Raw genomic sequence first — 15,900 nt, forward strand, 5'->3', positions numbered from 1 at the left:
ACAACCTTCTTAAGGTAAACTAGAGAAAGGGCTTTATTAGGATTTTAAAGGAGAATTCAGCCACATATCTTCCGTGACATCCCCATTTATATGGTTACATATCTCAGTGAAATGCTGGATTTCTTGGCAACAGTATGACTTTTTTTCCCCACTCACGCTCATCTTATTTCATTTGCATATACATGTATGTACTATACATAACTCCATGTACACAAAACAGATTTCTTACTGCCCAACACTGATTTAACAAGCACTTACTTACAGCTCCATAAGCACTGTAAATAATTTCAGCTACTCAAAAGCACTGAGTATGGATAGCATTGAATAACGTTAGCACTGACCAAAATTCTGAAACTAGAGCCATTTTAGATTATGTTTTTGTTAAAATCTGAATCAGTTTTAGATCCAAATTATTGCACAAGAACTAGAAGATAAATTGGAACTAATTCCTAAGAACTAACAATCTTCCTAGCAAGGGTATTTTATTTTACACTAAGTCAAAGCTCTGCCGCATTTTTAAACAAATTCAGCTCTTTTTAAAACTCCATGCCCAACTCTCCACACAAACAGATGTTAAAATATGCTAGCAGATGTTACAGTACAACTTGACTTGCCTACACTCCACATTTAAAATACCTCAGTGAAAACACTTAGCTAAAACCATTTAAAACCAGCCTCCTCTTTCCTATAGCCTTTTCCTGATGTTTTCTTTCGGTCCATTTATACACCCTACCGCACACATGCGTTTTCTCTCTTGGTCCAAAAGGTACCTTCCTTGCCAGCAGTGCTATAGCACTTGGAGGACATCACCGGGGCAGGGATTTAATTTATGCTCTCCTGCCCCTGGAAGCACTCTCAAGCCTCAGCACCCAAAGTGGCACTCGAGACACCAGAGGAGGATGGAGGAAGGGGTGGGATCCTCTCCTCCTGGAGCTGGGCCAGCGCCGACACATTCGTCTGCAAACCACAGCATCCCTTTCTCCTGCTGACCCCCAGGTCTACTCCTCCTGGTCACTACACCCCCCCTGCTTCACACCTGCACATACACCAAGATCCCAACAAGATCCCTGCCCCTAACACTTTCTAACCAGAAGGGTAATGTCATAAGAATGAAACTGGGTTGTTCTGTTCCATGAGAAAGGCATTATGAATTATACAATCACGTCTTCACTGAAAGAAATCAGAATGTCATCTCAGGAGGTTTTTTCAAACAAGGCTCCAACTCCACCATGCTCTCCTCACTCCCAATTAAATCCATTAGCAACCATACAAAGTGAGTTTTACTTAGCTTTTTACCATTTTGCTGACAATATGCGACTATCAGACATATTTTCAAGCCTAAACAGTGTGAACAAAATACACATTTAGGCAAGTACAAACAATGAGTATGCAAAATGTGAAACCATTAACTCATCTCTTTACATAAAAGTACATGAGCAGCTTTCAGTACCTCCTCACATCATTCCAATTTCCAACACTATTTTATCTTCCAGTTTCAAAGACTGCATGACAGAAGTCTAGAATAGCTCTTGTATCTATCATGGGATCAAAGAAGTTACATACAACCTCATCTGGACAATAATCTACCAGTTCTACGCAAGTTCTTCATTTTAAACTTTAAAGAAAACATTTTTTTTTCTCAAACTTACTCCAAATCTAATTTGCATTCTTCATTGGATGGCAGTAGGCAGAAGCTGTTTTCAGTTTTTAAGAGAGGTCTGGATTTCATTTGTAATAGTCTGGTTTATGTTATTCTAGCAAGTCTTTGAAGCAAGTATGAATGCAGTTTATGCCTTCTAAGAGGACTCCTTTTGCCTTGCCAGGACAGTGTTGTCACTGGAAACTCAGTCCACCTAACGTTCAACTATAACCTATCTCAGAATAAGGAGTCCTACAGCCTGTATTAATAACAGGATGAAAATTACTATCAGCAATCAGTAATAGTGTCCTGTAAAGAGTGTGGATTTTTTTTTAAAAGAAATTTGAGATGACCTTTTTGGACACCACTAAACAGTTCTTTCTCTAGATTTACTCCAACATGGAAACAACTCAACATAAGTCTTTGGGTCCTCCACCACAGATGCAAAATCCCAGTGGACTACAAAAGACATTTATTTTTTGGAAAGAAAGTATCTCCATTGCTTGTGTGAATTATTTTGTTCACAATTTTGAAGAAATACGTATTCAGTAGTTACATTAAATAGCAGGGGATGTACTACCTAAATTAGCTTGCTTTGTATTTATGAATATCACTTTTAGAAGGGTTTTCGTGCTCAGAAGACAGGGTAATGCAATCCTAAACAGTATTTCTGTGAAATGCAAATGTTAAAAAGTAACTTTTGCACAGTATCTACTTTATATGTCATTTTGGGCTATTGATTTTCAATACAGTCTTATCCACCCTACCTATAACTTATGTTTCTATGGGACATCATTTTCTTTTAAACATCTCTGTAAGCTGTTTTCTATAGAAAACTTCTATTTTAGTTGTTCAACACAGAGTTGAAAATAGTACATCTTTATTACTCAGTTGCCAATTGCTTTATATTGGCACTCACCAAATGTGAACATTAATTTTATGATCTTGGTTTTTCTTGGTAAGGCTGTTCAAAGTTAAAAACTTTATCTGCAATAATTCTATCTTTCTAGCTCTACTTTGGCACCAGATTTCTGACTGAGCTGATATTTAGATAAGAGAGGATAGATTCCAGACCCTCCTGGGCTTATAAACTGAATCACTACAACTAGGGAACTGTGCAGTATCTCTCCCAAATTACAAGCAAAGCACTGAAGGAATGGTGGGTGCAATTCTGTTTGTAACAATGCTGCTACATTGCAATGAATGGGATTCTGACCTCGGTTACAACAGGGGCATTTTTTAATTATTTGTATCAATTTTTTAAACACTATGCCCTTTTACTATGGCATTTTTTTCTTTTAAAATATTGAAGGATTTCTAAAAGATTTTCTTAGGCAATAAAATTTCCTGCCTTTCCATCTACCCTTTTGAAATAGTGCAGATTTTTTCAAGTACTGATGAAAATTTAATTCTAAAAATAATTGGATACTTTACTACCAAAAATGTTTCTGCTTTCTCATTTGTATTCACATTTCTTAGCTCTTTTTCTGTACTATACCCCCAGCTTCAAAGGCTTTCCACTTCTGTTCCCATGACAAGGATTGTAAAAGTCATATCAAGATCAAGCAAAAAAACATTAACAGCTACATCTCACAGCTATTTAATTAATAAATACATGTCTGTAATTAATGTTTTGCATACACACACACACATATATATACACACATATATATATTCTGATTAATAACACGGTGCTAGCTTACTGACAAGTAGAAATAAGGTCTCAAGGAATGCTCAACAATGTTAACCAAGTATTGAGTTGGCAGTGGTCAGACAGGACCCTAACATACTCCTATTTAGAATTTTTATTCAAGTAAAGTGAGGTAGCACCCTGATATAATATAGACCAAGGCCTCCACTGTCCAAAGGATGAGTCTAAACATCTGTCTCAGAGGTAACTAAGAACTTGATTCAGTTATCGAGAACGTAAGCAGCTAGCAACATTTGAAATCCTCTGGGATTCATAACACTGAAGGAAAAAAATCCAACCCTTAGTGGTTTAACAATACAACAGGAAATTGGTCAAAAGCCGAGACCAGTGTCATGAGCCTGAAAGCAACTACTGAAAGGTTTTACTTACAAAGGATCACTACAGAGCAAACTATATCAACACATTGATACCAGTATCAATGACCTTCAGCCTGGACTTGACTTTCACATCAACGACCTTCCAGTTCATAACGATACCCCTTACTGAATATGGGAAGTCCTTTCTACTTCATAACCAACCTCAAATTGATGTAAATAAATAAAAGCAAAAAACAAAGACGGAAAGGAAATGCTATATTAGAGACTGCTACTACCAACAGAGGAAGTCAGAGAAAATTGCACAAACCCAAATGTCAGCATAAAACATTGCCACAAAATAAGGGAAAGAGACATGTCCTCTTAGAAAGACTAGTTGAGACTGGAAGGGACCTCTGTAGGTGTCTAGTTCAAACTCCCTTCCTCAAAAGCAGGGTCAGCTAGAGCAGATTGCTCAGGGCTTTCACCATTTGAGTTTTGAGCACCTCCAAGGATGGAGACTGTACAATGTCTCTGTGCAGTATGTTCCAGTGCTTGACAACCCCCACAGTCAAAAAAGTGAGGGGTTTTATGTCTAAGTGGAATCTGGATTAAGATTCCAGGGGCATGATAATCATGCCTGTTTAAAAATGAGCAGAAAAGCAAGCTTCCATATTTTGAATGGAAAAGTTCATGCTTAGAAAGCTAAAACAAGTAGCTATTCAGATGGGATAGAAGAGAAATGTTGTTTCCTCTTATATGTATACCTTGAGATTCAAGGGGTGTCAGGAGACCACAACGTCAGATAAAGACAGATAGACAGGTTAGCATATATGAATCAGACATGTCAGTAAACAGTGCCAGGAACTAAAAGACGATGCAGACAAGCTGTTGGCATTTTGAGTATGAACACCAGCAGAAAACTTTCAAGTTACAAACACAGATAATTAAACTAAAGAGCTAAACGCTACTTCCAAAGAGACAAAAAGCCTTCAGTTCACTGTAGTGTGACTTAAAGATAAATTAGGGTTTTAAGACAGTTGGTACATTCTACCCCAGTCTTTTCTGACAATGTGTATTTTATCTGTTCACCATTCATGAATATGATTAACTTCTTCAGCCACAAGAAAGGCTTTGTTTAAAAGCACACAGTGTACGACACTTATTCCTTACTGCTGAGCGTTACCATGAACAGATGAAGACAAACTGAAATAACAGACTTTAAACATACTTGTAAGCTTGGGAGCAAATTCATCGAGACAACAAGTTAGGCCATTCTCCTTTCTTTCCTATATAACACTCCCCTTGCCCCATATCCTGTCCTTGCTGACAACTCTGGCAGATCATTGATATTTTATTAAATGAGGTAAAATTTTGCATATCTTAAGACTGAGATGTCAGTAAGATTATGATGCTTTATAATGGTTTTCTCAGATTGTTACAGAACTCACTTTCCATTTCAATTCATTCACAGAAAATTATTCTGCATACAGACAAAAGGATGAAGCAATGACCAAAGGAGTACAGATATCATCGAGAGAATAATCTAGAACCCTTACATTCTGTCAGTTCTGTCATTTCTAGGTGAAAGAGGGAAGAGAATGAGAAAGAAACTCAGGAGCTGATACTACCTGTAACCAGCTCATCTAAGAATTCAAAAGGAAACATTGCAAACCAAGTGTAAACAGGTATAAGACACTTCTCGGTGAAAAAAAAAAAAAAAACCAAAAAAAACAGGTAAGGGGAAAAACAAAGGTGTACGTTTAAAAAAAAGAGGCAAAAGAGAGAGAAAAATACAGATTTTTTTTTTTTTTTCCCCAAACCATGGCCATGTGCATAATATACATAAAGGTCCTTACCTTTTTCACTGACACTTTCACTTTCTATCTCCACATCTTCACAGCTAGTATATTCTGGTGTTGATGCCCCTTCTTCCTCTGAGCTACTAACTGACATCTGCCTTTTCTTTCCGCCTCTTTTTGCTCTATGAGGCTTTGGAGGGGATGGCCGCACTGATTCCGACTGGTCAGAGCTAAGGGAATCATTCCTTAGCATGGTCTCCATTTTCTCCCGCTTTGCTTTTCGCATGAGAATAGCAGAGCTAGGATCAAGGCGGCTCTGTTTTTTAAAGGAATCGTGGTTCTTGTACTCTACGTGTTCTATAGGAACTGGACTATGCCTGGGAGTTGGTGGGCTATGATTAGTTAATTGTTTAGAAACAGAAATTCTTACATCACCTGTTCTGTCTATAGAGTACGACCTCTGAGTTTCCACAAGAGATTTTCTGTCCTGAGTTCCCTGTAATTGTGAGCGTTTTCCTAATTTATTCTCAGGTACCTCCGCTTCCTCCATTTCTGTATGTGGCAAAGCTACATCACTGTGCCTTCTCTCATGCCGTGCTTTAGAAACTTTCGCGTGCATGCGCATCTGCTGTTCCTCAGGATGTGGTTTTACAGGATATCTTGCCAGATTGGGGTCACTCCTGTAACGGGTATGATATTCATCTTCCTTCCTTTGTTTTTCATCATCAGGCACTTTGCCCTCCTCAAGTTTCTCTGGCAAGTCTGGGTAGTCCTGTGACTTGCCTTTCTCCAGCCTTCTACCTTCATGCCGTTCCTTACGCTCCCTGTCATCTGCTGGTCCTTCTTTTTGAAGTGAGGTTTTTGGCACACGCTTACGCTCACTCTTTAAACCTTTGCCATTCTGGTCTGAAACCAACATTGCCTTCTTCCTACAATAAAAAGGAGTACAATAACTTGAAGAATTGAATGCAAAATAAAAATACTTGTGTACACTGTTATGGTAAATAGATTATAAACCAGGATAAGCTATGGCAAATCATATAGAAAAGTACTGGATCCATTAACATGAATTAAATTTATTAATCCTTCCAGCAGTACTTTTATTTTCCAACAGCAAACAACTTCCTGAGTCCACAAAAACACAAATTACAGATGGTCCAATTGAGTAAAATCACAAGAATATTAACATGGATAAATGCAGATAAAAAGAATCTACCCACATAAGTAGGAAGACTCAAAGCCATCTTTGTAGTAACTGCAGCACTATAACAGAGTATTGGAGTATGTTCTCCATTTTTCTGGCAGCCATTAGAAGGGTTACAGACTAACCACACAATTCACTTCAAGCACCCTGACAGTACAGATATAAACACTACCAAATGGTGTATATCCCACAATAACACTACAGAAAGAAGGAATATGGATATAAAAAAAAAAAAAATGCAAGAGAGAATATATCCTGAAACAATAATATTTGATGTAGTTTGCTTTATCTTATTAAAACTCTAAAAAGAAGTGCCCATTTCATAAGCACATAAAGAAAAGCAAATAGACTCCTTGAGATAATTTAATGGCATTCCTTTCTCTAGTAATAAAAGAGGATGAAAAATGAAATTTATTTCTCTATACAGCTGAAGTACAAAAAAATGAATAATGAAGCTGCATGAAAATTATGCTCTCTCCTCTTTCATCTTCTGCTTTGGGAGAATAAGCAAGCCAAAGAATCATAAAATCCCCTGATACCAGATATTTTTATTTCTCTCATCATTCCAATTGCCCTTTTGTTTACCAGTTCACATATGAACCCATCAATTTTGAAGAAGGCTGAACACAACTATACACTGTATTTGAGGTGAACCTGCACCAGGACAAAGTCACTAGGACTTTGTTTTGTGGCACTGAATCTTCCTTTCCAGAACTGATAAGTCTTTGGATTACACATCACAGATTTTCATAGATGCATCCAACAGGACAGGCAAAGTTGGACATGATCCAAGTTAATCTCCTGTCTCCTTTTTCTCCATCTCTTGTTCCTCCTGAGTTTTTGGCAATAAATGAGACCTGAGTTTACCATAGATGCTCTCCATTCAGAACCCTTGGACTACATTTGAAAGTCTCAGTGACAAGTAGAGAACATTACTATTGTATAATTAACACAACCATCTCACTTTTGGACAGCAAAGCAGAAAGAGAAAGCATTTTGCTGCTCTAAAAGTGTCCTTCAGCTGAGTGATGACTGCTCTGGGGGCCTTCCCAGTGTTGGGGGAAAAAAGTCAACAGAATTAGGGGAGGGCACCATGTGTTCATTTACATCATACATATACATAACACTAACCTGAGTTTTGGTACAGTTAAACCCAGACAGACCTCACCCACACAGTAAGTTACTAGCCACTGTTCATTATCCATTTTCAACTTCAATAGTTATGAAAAAAAAAAACCTCATCAACCGTTCTGGGCAAGGGAAAATGTTCTATGGCAGACTCTTGTTTTGTTGCCACAGGCTCCCTCCTCAAGTGCTCTGCCATCTGCCAGGCAGCAGCCAAAAGAACAGCAACCGCTTCATCACATTAGCCTCTCGATCTGCTGCTCCTCAACCTGTTCATCACAATGACTACAGCTCAGGAATTTACTCACGTCCTCGCTTAAAATATAATAGTGTGCTTCTGGTTGGCTTTATTCTTGAATACAGTTTGCTCTGAATTCAAGATGGTACTATTGCTGTTCTTCATGAATGTTTACTTTGCAGGTGTAAATGAGTTTTTAATAGTTCCTCTTTTATTATTAAAAATAATAACAATCATTGATAAAAAGATGACACATAAGGATATCTGACAGAACTCCACAAGGTTTTTTGTTTGTTTGGGTTTTGGGTTTTTTTCGGGGGGGGGGGGGGGGGGGGGGGGGGGTCAATTCTAGTACATTATTTCATCAAGTTAAAGGCTTGCTCTTTGTTTAATAACTTTAAAATACCTGCCAATTTAAAAAGTTACCTACAATTCCACATTAAAAGCGTACACCAAAATGCATTGAAGTACACGGAAATACCCCTGAAATACAATTATTATTTTTTTTCCTCATTTCTGTTGCACAGACCAAATCAGCCAACGTATTTTCTAATGAACATTTATGCTTCCCTGGTCAGTAAATCAACTCTTTGTTTTTATACAGTTCTAGACGCACACAGGGGCCAGCTGACAGCCTTGTGTAATATTACTGAACTAGCATTTATAATTGTGAGGCTCTAACAAGAGAGAAAGCATTACCTCTCTCTTGGAGGTTCACTTCTAGACCTTGATGAAACTTGCTTTTGGTCCAGGCCCATAGCTGGCTGAGATACTTCTGCTCCTTTCCTACGGTCGGACTGGACACTGGAAGAAGATATTTCCTGTGATGAGGCAGTTGCTGTACTTAAGGGAGTCTGTGATCTCGATCGCTCTTGAAGTCTCGCTTTCTTTTCTCTCAGTGCATCCGAGCTTCCACCAGTGGCTGTATCACTCAGTGCTCCGTCCTGGCTGGGCGAGGGCTGCGGTCCGCTTCCAAAAAACCACGCTCCAGATTTCGTTAGGATTTCTTGTTGCTTTCGACACAAATTGCATACCCACATAACCTAGTTGAAGACAACAAGAAGCGTCAGTGCAGCTACCCTTCAGACCCTGAAATGCATGCTCACTATCACAGAGCAGGTACAATCTCTCGCTCTCCTCTAAACTGGCGAGGTTGGTGCTCATGACACGACCCAGAACATGCTTCTCCAAGCACTGACTGCACTGGCTAGAGCCAAGCATCCTACAGGCACATGCTATGTGAGCTTCTCCAAAACGTGCTGCCAAAACATGTCAGTCCTACCTGTAGCAATGCCCCCCCAGCCCAGCCCTAGCTCGCTTCTGAATTAACACCGACCACACGGCCAACGCTTGCTGCCGGTGTTGATGCAGCTGCGGGGTGGGCTGGGCTGTTTTCCTTGGCGTGGATCGCTGTCAGGACAAGCCTACCAGACTGTAAATTGGACTTGTACCTTGGGTGGCAGAGTCCTGCCCAGCTAACTCCCAACCTCCGCCACCACAGAAAACTGACAGGGTATTTCCCTTTAATTAATTTTTCCTCACGTAACATAACTCAACATTACCCTGCAAATAAATTCGGCATTTACTGTGTATGGTTTTAGCTATATCCACAACAGCTACTTACCAGAGATGCAAGGTAAGACCTAAAGAAACCTACTAATAGAGAACTAAATGCACCAATGAAAAGAATGCAAAAGAACCATATTTTGTACTACTTGAAAATGATCATTTACCATCTATTTGAGTTATAGCTGTAAATAATAAATAAAACAAACATGTGTCCCTTGCAATCACAATTAAGCTGTGTACATAAATGGTGCTTCTTAGTTTTTTTGGGTTTTTTTTAATTCCAGATACACAGATAAACAGGAGTAGACACAGTAAAGCGAGACTCCATATTTCAAGTCTATATACAGTACAAGACAGTCTTATCTCCAGGAGTAAATCACCAGAGAAAAGTAAAAGGTTGATCAGGACTCTGAAGTGTGTGAACATTTAAGAAAAGATTGAGACAAAGACAAAAGGAGTTCTGGGGCAGAAGAACAAAAAAGGCAAAAATGCATGAAGAATATACAAGAGGTAGGAATTTTGTCAGAAATAAAAATAGAGATGAGAGGAAACAAAGCTGATAGCTAATAAGGAAAATGGTAAGGAAAATCTTCCAGTTTCATGTGGAAAGAAGTAAAAGAATGGGTAAAATTGTAGAGAGGGTAAGAAGGATGACATAAGTTGGAATGAAAAATATGCTTAAATTATTTTGTGTAAACACAGGAATGATGCAACAGTTGCAAAATTATACAATACTTAAAATTAGAAGGAATGGAAAAAACAATCACTTCAGGGAAGAAATTGCAACAGGACAAAGCTCTGGTACCAAGCTCTCTTATTCTCTAGCCTGGGGAGGAAGTGCGTGGCTTACATGGCATGATGAAAATTTTAGGCATTTTACATATTTAACATAATTAAGATTTATTTAAAACACCCTAGAATAGACTATCTGCTTAGGTCTGAAGACTACATCAAAACTTCCAATACCATTTCTGTACTGTTTGACCAAACTACACTGAGAAGACATCCAACTCTTTTCCCTGTATCTGGATTGTGCCTTTATCAAAAGATGACTGTTATATTTCTTCTATTTAAGAAGGATAATCCCTATAAAATTTTTAATTAATTTAAAAAAAAAAAGGAATCAAAACCTACACTTATTCCAACAGTGGCACAAACATGTATTATGATAAAAACAGATAACCCTCAGTAGGATAACAGGAACAGCAACTTCGACAAAATAAATGCTAGTCCTTCAACAAAAAAATCCTTTGATTCCAAAATGTCTTATTTCTTTCACCTAGTATACCTCACAAAACAGAGATTCAGTTTATCAGACTATCTGTTCTAATAGGATAGAGTTTTAGTCTATCTGGTATTATTACAAGTATTTAAAAAACCAGGAAGACTAAAAGGAAAAAACACCACATTTTTAAATGTCTATAGACACTGACACAATTGTTAGCTCATTAGACAGCAAGTATGTGCATGCACATGTGTCTGTGTATAAAAATCTATGTCAATGCTATAAACCAATCATTAATGAAAAATATGTCATTGCCTGTATTTTATCAGGTTACAGGGAAAGTTGAAAAAGGGTTAACAAAGAAATAAATCAACTGGAGTTTGTTTAAAGGAAGGAAAAGCAATACTAAAGTAAAATTTAAATATTATAATTAAATTACATATGTGTATATGTATGCAAGCCCATTTAAATCTGTTACCATCTTTACACACTTCATTTACAATTTAATATACTTTATACATATTTTAAATGGTCAAATATGTAATAAACTTCAAGAAATTACCATTAACTTACATAATCATCTTTGATATTGTAATTAATTTTATGCAAAATATTATGAGATCCAAACAAACAGGAATAGCTAATGCACAAATAGACACAGAAAAATACAGAATACAGGAAGAAGAAATACTAGACGTGTAAATTCAAAATCATTTTCTTACAGCTGTCTTTAAACACGGCAGTTTGGACACAATACATACCAATCACCACAGATTACACATGCAGGAAATCTGCATTATACTCACATAGAAGCTACACTATCATCCCTGTTTAGGAATCTCTTCAGGACTTAATAAATGCTACATTTGCCTTGAGATATATTCAGTCCAAAAAGGAAAAACAATAAAAGCTTTTCTTTAAGAGGGAAAAAAAAACCACCAAACAAAACTCGAGGTGACAGAAGAGTTTCAGTGACAAAACTGTATATTGAAAAACATTTTTAGAGAAGTATGTGGAGCAAGCAATTTAGCAGCATGCAGGAATTATATCCTGATTGAATATACTGGGATGTGTTCCAAACTAATCTAAAGTAAAGCAGGTCTGTGTAATAACTTATCTTAACAATCCACAGATGTTAGGCAACCAAACAAATGCTCTGATGAAGGATTACAGTTCTCTAATGTGGCTTCTGGACCTCCACATGATGCAGCAGTAAAATGAAGTGTTACACAATTTTACTATGGCCTGTCACTTCAAAAATAGTTTCTGTTTACGCTTTTCTGGATGGTGAGCTCTGATGCAGTGCTACAGTAAGTCATTCAAGACATCCAGAGTCTGGTGTTTGTTGTTGGGTTTGTTTCTGGTTTATTGCATCCTTGCACAGGTCAATGCATATCCGCACATGAAGCTATTAAAGAGAACCAGTAAAGGGGTGCTCCTCATTCAAAGGGTTCATATGCGTGGCTCTGGAAAAATGTGCATTTTCACAGCATAGCAAAGGGTTCTGGGCTTTACTGCTACATAACAAAAACAAAGTGGCACATACAGGACTCGGCAGAGGTGGGTCAACAGTTCCCACACAGATTCACGTGGAAACTTTACAGGTTGCGTGAAAACATGCTAGAAGGATCCCATGCTTGCCTTCATGTGGAATACGGGGTATTTCATTCACAGAAAAAATATTCCTCAAACTTACTCTTACAGGTACTGTAGAATGTGATCCACAATGAGTAGGAACAGTATTCCTGTACTAACACAACATGAAATTCCAACTTGAAAGAGCCCATAGTAAATAATATATACAACTATACACACAGAGAAAAAAGGCATTTTCAGTTACAAAAATAAGAACATGTCTTCATAATTACATATTTCAAAACTGCATTTTAGAATGCAGAAAAAAGGCTTTTTTCCCCAATTCAAATCTGGAGACTTCCAAACATGCACTGGGAAGCTGAAGTCACATTAGGGAGGACTCAAACTTTATACCAAATTTGTGTGACACATGCCAGGCAAAACTCAGACTGAGGTCAGAGCAAGTTCCCCAAATCCTTCACCCAAGCCCGGATTCTGAGGAGGCTCCACAAGGAGCACACTCCATGCTTCAGGAGCTCAGAAATTGCAAACCCACAGTTACACTGACCCCCATGCATCCTGCTTCATCTCCGTACAGCAAATTAGGTAACGAGTGTGCTAATACAGCAGGCCACAAGCTATTCCTTACTAAACCTTCATGCTCTGTCAATTATTTCCCTTCTAAAGGGTGTATACACAACATCTTTACAGTTTATTGCTTTTGTTAACATTCCTTTAGCCTCCACCTTCTACACACTTCTAGAAGACACTAATTATTTCAGAGAGATCTCATTAGGCAGACCATCTTCTCTGCCTCAGGCACCATTAACTTCAGCAGAGCTCTGCCACCATCCTACAAGTCATCTCTTGAAAGTCAGAGGGAAGAAGTGTTATCAATTTGCTCTTACAAAACTATTCATTCACAGAATTAAGTTAAACTGTGTATCACTTAATGTTCCTGGGAAAACATAAAAACATGCAGCAAACCATGAAATTAGCATACAGCATTGCATTTATCTCTTTTGGTATATCAAAATGAATTCTGCAATAAAACCCTAGCTGAAGTGTCATGGTGGCTTCACTCCATTAAAATATGAATAAATGAAGGTGAAAATCTACTTGAATCCTCACATTAGCCCAAAATCTAAATAAGTAAACAGCTCTACCTTTCTAATGAAAATGTGCTTGTGAATCCAAGCTTTCATTAAATACATTTTTCAAAATTGTACAGACAGCTGAGTTCATCCAATGGCTCCCAGTCACCAAAAGGGAAGGTCTTCTCCCCACCTCCCTTCTCTCTTGCTCTTCTTTCTCCCTGTCAGGGTTTGTCCTCTCCCTTCCTCGCTCCCACCTTCCCCATACTACGTACTCCCTCGTATCCTCTTCCATGACTGTCAGGTCCTCCCAGGAGCCACTCGCATTTAAAAACATAGTAGAAATTCATCTGTATTTTTTAATTGGTTTCTTTTTTTTGTCGTATCTATTTTTCTCATGGAGGGGTACGATGAGTAGTGAAATCATGTGACCAGGAACAGAGGCAAATGGGGGGAAGGGGATGTTTTCTCTATGGCAGTGGCTCACCATCTCCTGTTAAACTACATCTTGAAATGACACCAATAGTACTACATTAAACTCGCACAGAAACGTTTTTGAGCAATGACGCCCAATGACATGAAACAACCTGTATCTATGCTAAGATCTCTGCTCTACTTCAAAGCAAGGTGGCTGCATACAAATTGCCTCCTGGAGGCAAGCCTCAGAGCACCCCAACTCCCGAACCACCAGGAAGAATTGATGAGAAGGTGCTAGTGGGCAGAAGACCAAGAGCATGCCAAGCAGCCTTCTGTCAGTTTACTAGCACAGGTACTCTAACATCTAGCAATAGTCCCAGACTGGGTTTAATTTGTTAGTAAAGAAGTAGCCTAGAATTCTAGGTTCTGCTTTTTCTGAAGCCTCTCCTCTAGCTTGAGGGTTCAAAGGGACAGTACAGTTCTCTACCGTTCTCTCCTCTAAGCGGGGAGAGGACCGCTTGGCCCACGCTGATGCTCATCAGACATACGAGGCTCAGCCATTTCAGGACTGGGATATTAAAGCCATTTTAGCACTCTCTGTTCTTCCATTCCTGTGCAGAGCAGATTTTCTTCATAACTTAGGTTGTCAGCTTGATATTTTTATCCCAGTTTGGCAAGAAAATGAGGTTTATGCTGACAGCTGATTGGTTTCTTCTCCCCCTTTCTCCCCACACCCTCCAGTAATGTTTTAACCCACTGGACAAATGCAGTAAAATTTTGCACAGGCATGGAAGTTTTCAAGGGACTATATCCTTAAAAGTTTCATAAAATAGGCAGTTCCATAAAAGCCCTATAAATATCTCATCAGTGCAATCTTTTATTGGCATCACAGCATCTACATAGCAGTTCAACCGCAAGACATGCTCATAGGGAACGAGGCCCCACTGCTCACAGAACTACATGTCACCTTCAAGTCTGCGGTGCCATTTACATGTTTGACTGAGAGCATCCAGGAGGGATGTTTAAAAGCCCACCTTATCAGAATTTTCCACTTGCACTAGAAAGCCCACTTCATACTCTTTTCCTGCTCGCCTTTTATAGTTAACTGAGATGTTAGCTTTCCAAATCAGATCCTATGTGTACAAATAAGGATGAAAGACGCTTAAATTTTTTCTGTCTACGCTATAGATTACAGGCATGGCAGGTATTTAAGTTTGCATCCAAAGAGAATCCACTCACTTTCAAGTAGACACAACAAAATAAAATTAAATCCTCTGCCTAGTGAAAGGCTAGTGCCATTAGAGATAAGTCAGCGTATCCCACCTGGCTGCCGCATGGCACTTAAGAGGGCACAAGCCTGCCACAGGAGCTACATCACAACTGCCAGCCGTATGTACATGTCTTACGTACCGTAGAGCATCAAAAAAGGCATCAGATGCCTGCTTTTAGGCAACTGAACACACAGTTTACACACTGATCCTAATCTTATTCCTGGCCTAAGTTTCTAAACCCACAATTACAAACTGCCAATAGAAGGATGCAGAAAAGGTGCAGTGGAGCAATGATTCAAGGAGTTAACATCAAAAGGGTATTTTATGCCAGTTTTGTTGACACTGCTGCTAGCAACAGCGTTACTAGTTATTTTAAGAAAAAAATAAAAGCCAACTGACTTTCTTCACACGCCCTGCTGCCAAAATCTCTCAGCTACAGCTGCCAATCTTTCAGAAAGCTCCCAACAACTTCCACAAAAATTAAAGAGTCTCTAGAATAATCCTGCAGCAAACGAGTGTTGGAAGTGGTATATTCAGGCAACTATAAAGTTACCATATGAAATAATATCTCTAAAACAGCACACAGCCAGGTTTCAGTCACTATTGCAATGTACTTCTCTGAGAAAGCCTTTGGACTTCAAGGAAGAAACCAAAATTGCTAGTGCAGAAGTCAGTTTTTGTCTAAAAATTCACACCAGCAAATTTACATACAGTAATTTGAAATATTCTCCCCCTGC

At 38.6% G+C, this 15,900-nt stretch overlaps 1 protein-coding gene across 1 annotated transcript in view; it reads right to left on the reverse strand.

The window, feature by feature from the left end:
* The window catches only part of RIMS1 (regulating synaptic membrane exocytosis 1), a 342,135-nt gene that overhangs the window by 178,785 nt on the left and 147,450 nt on the right, over positions 1 to 15,900 (reverse strand). The window contains 3 exon segments of the mRNA XM_030034563.2: positions 5,503 to 6,374; positions 8,712 to 9,055; positions 12,503 to 12,556. Coding sequence (XP_029890423.1) covers positions 5,503 to 6,374; positions 8,712 to 9,055; positions 12,503 to 12,556 — 1,270 coding nt within the window.

This window comes from Aquila chrysaetos, chromosome 2 (genome assembly GCF_900496995.4).
Source record: "Aquila chrysaetos chrysaetos chromosome 2, bAquChr1.4, whole genome shotgun sequence".
Lineage (NCBI taxonomy): Eukaryota > Metazoa > Chordata > Aves > Accipitriformes > Accipitridae > Aquila > Aquila chrysaetos.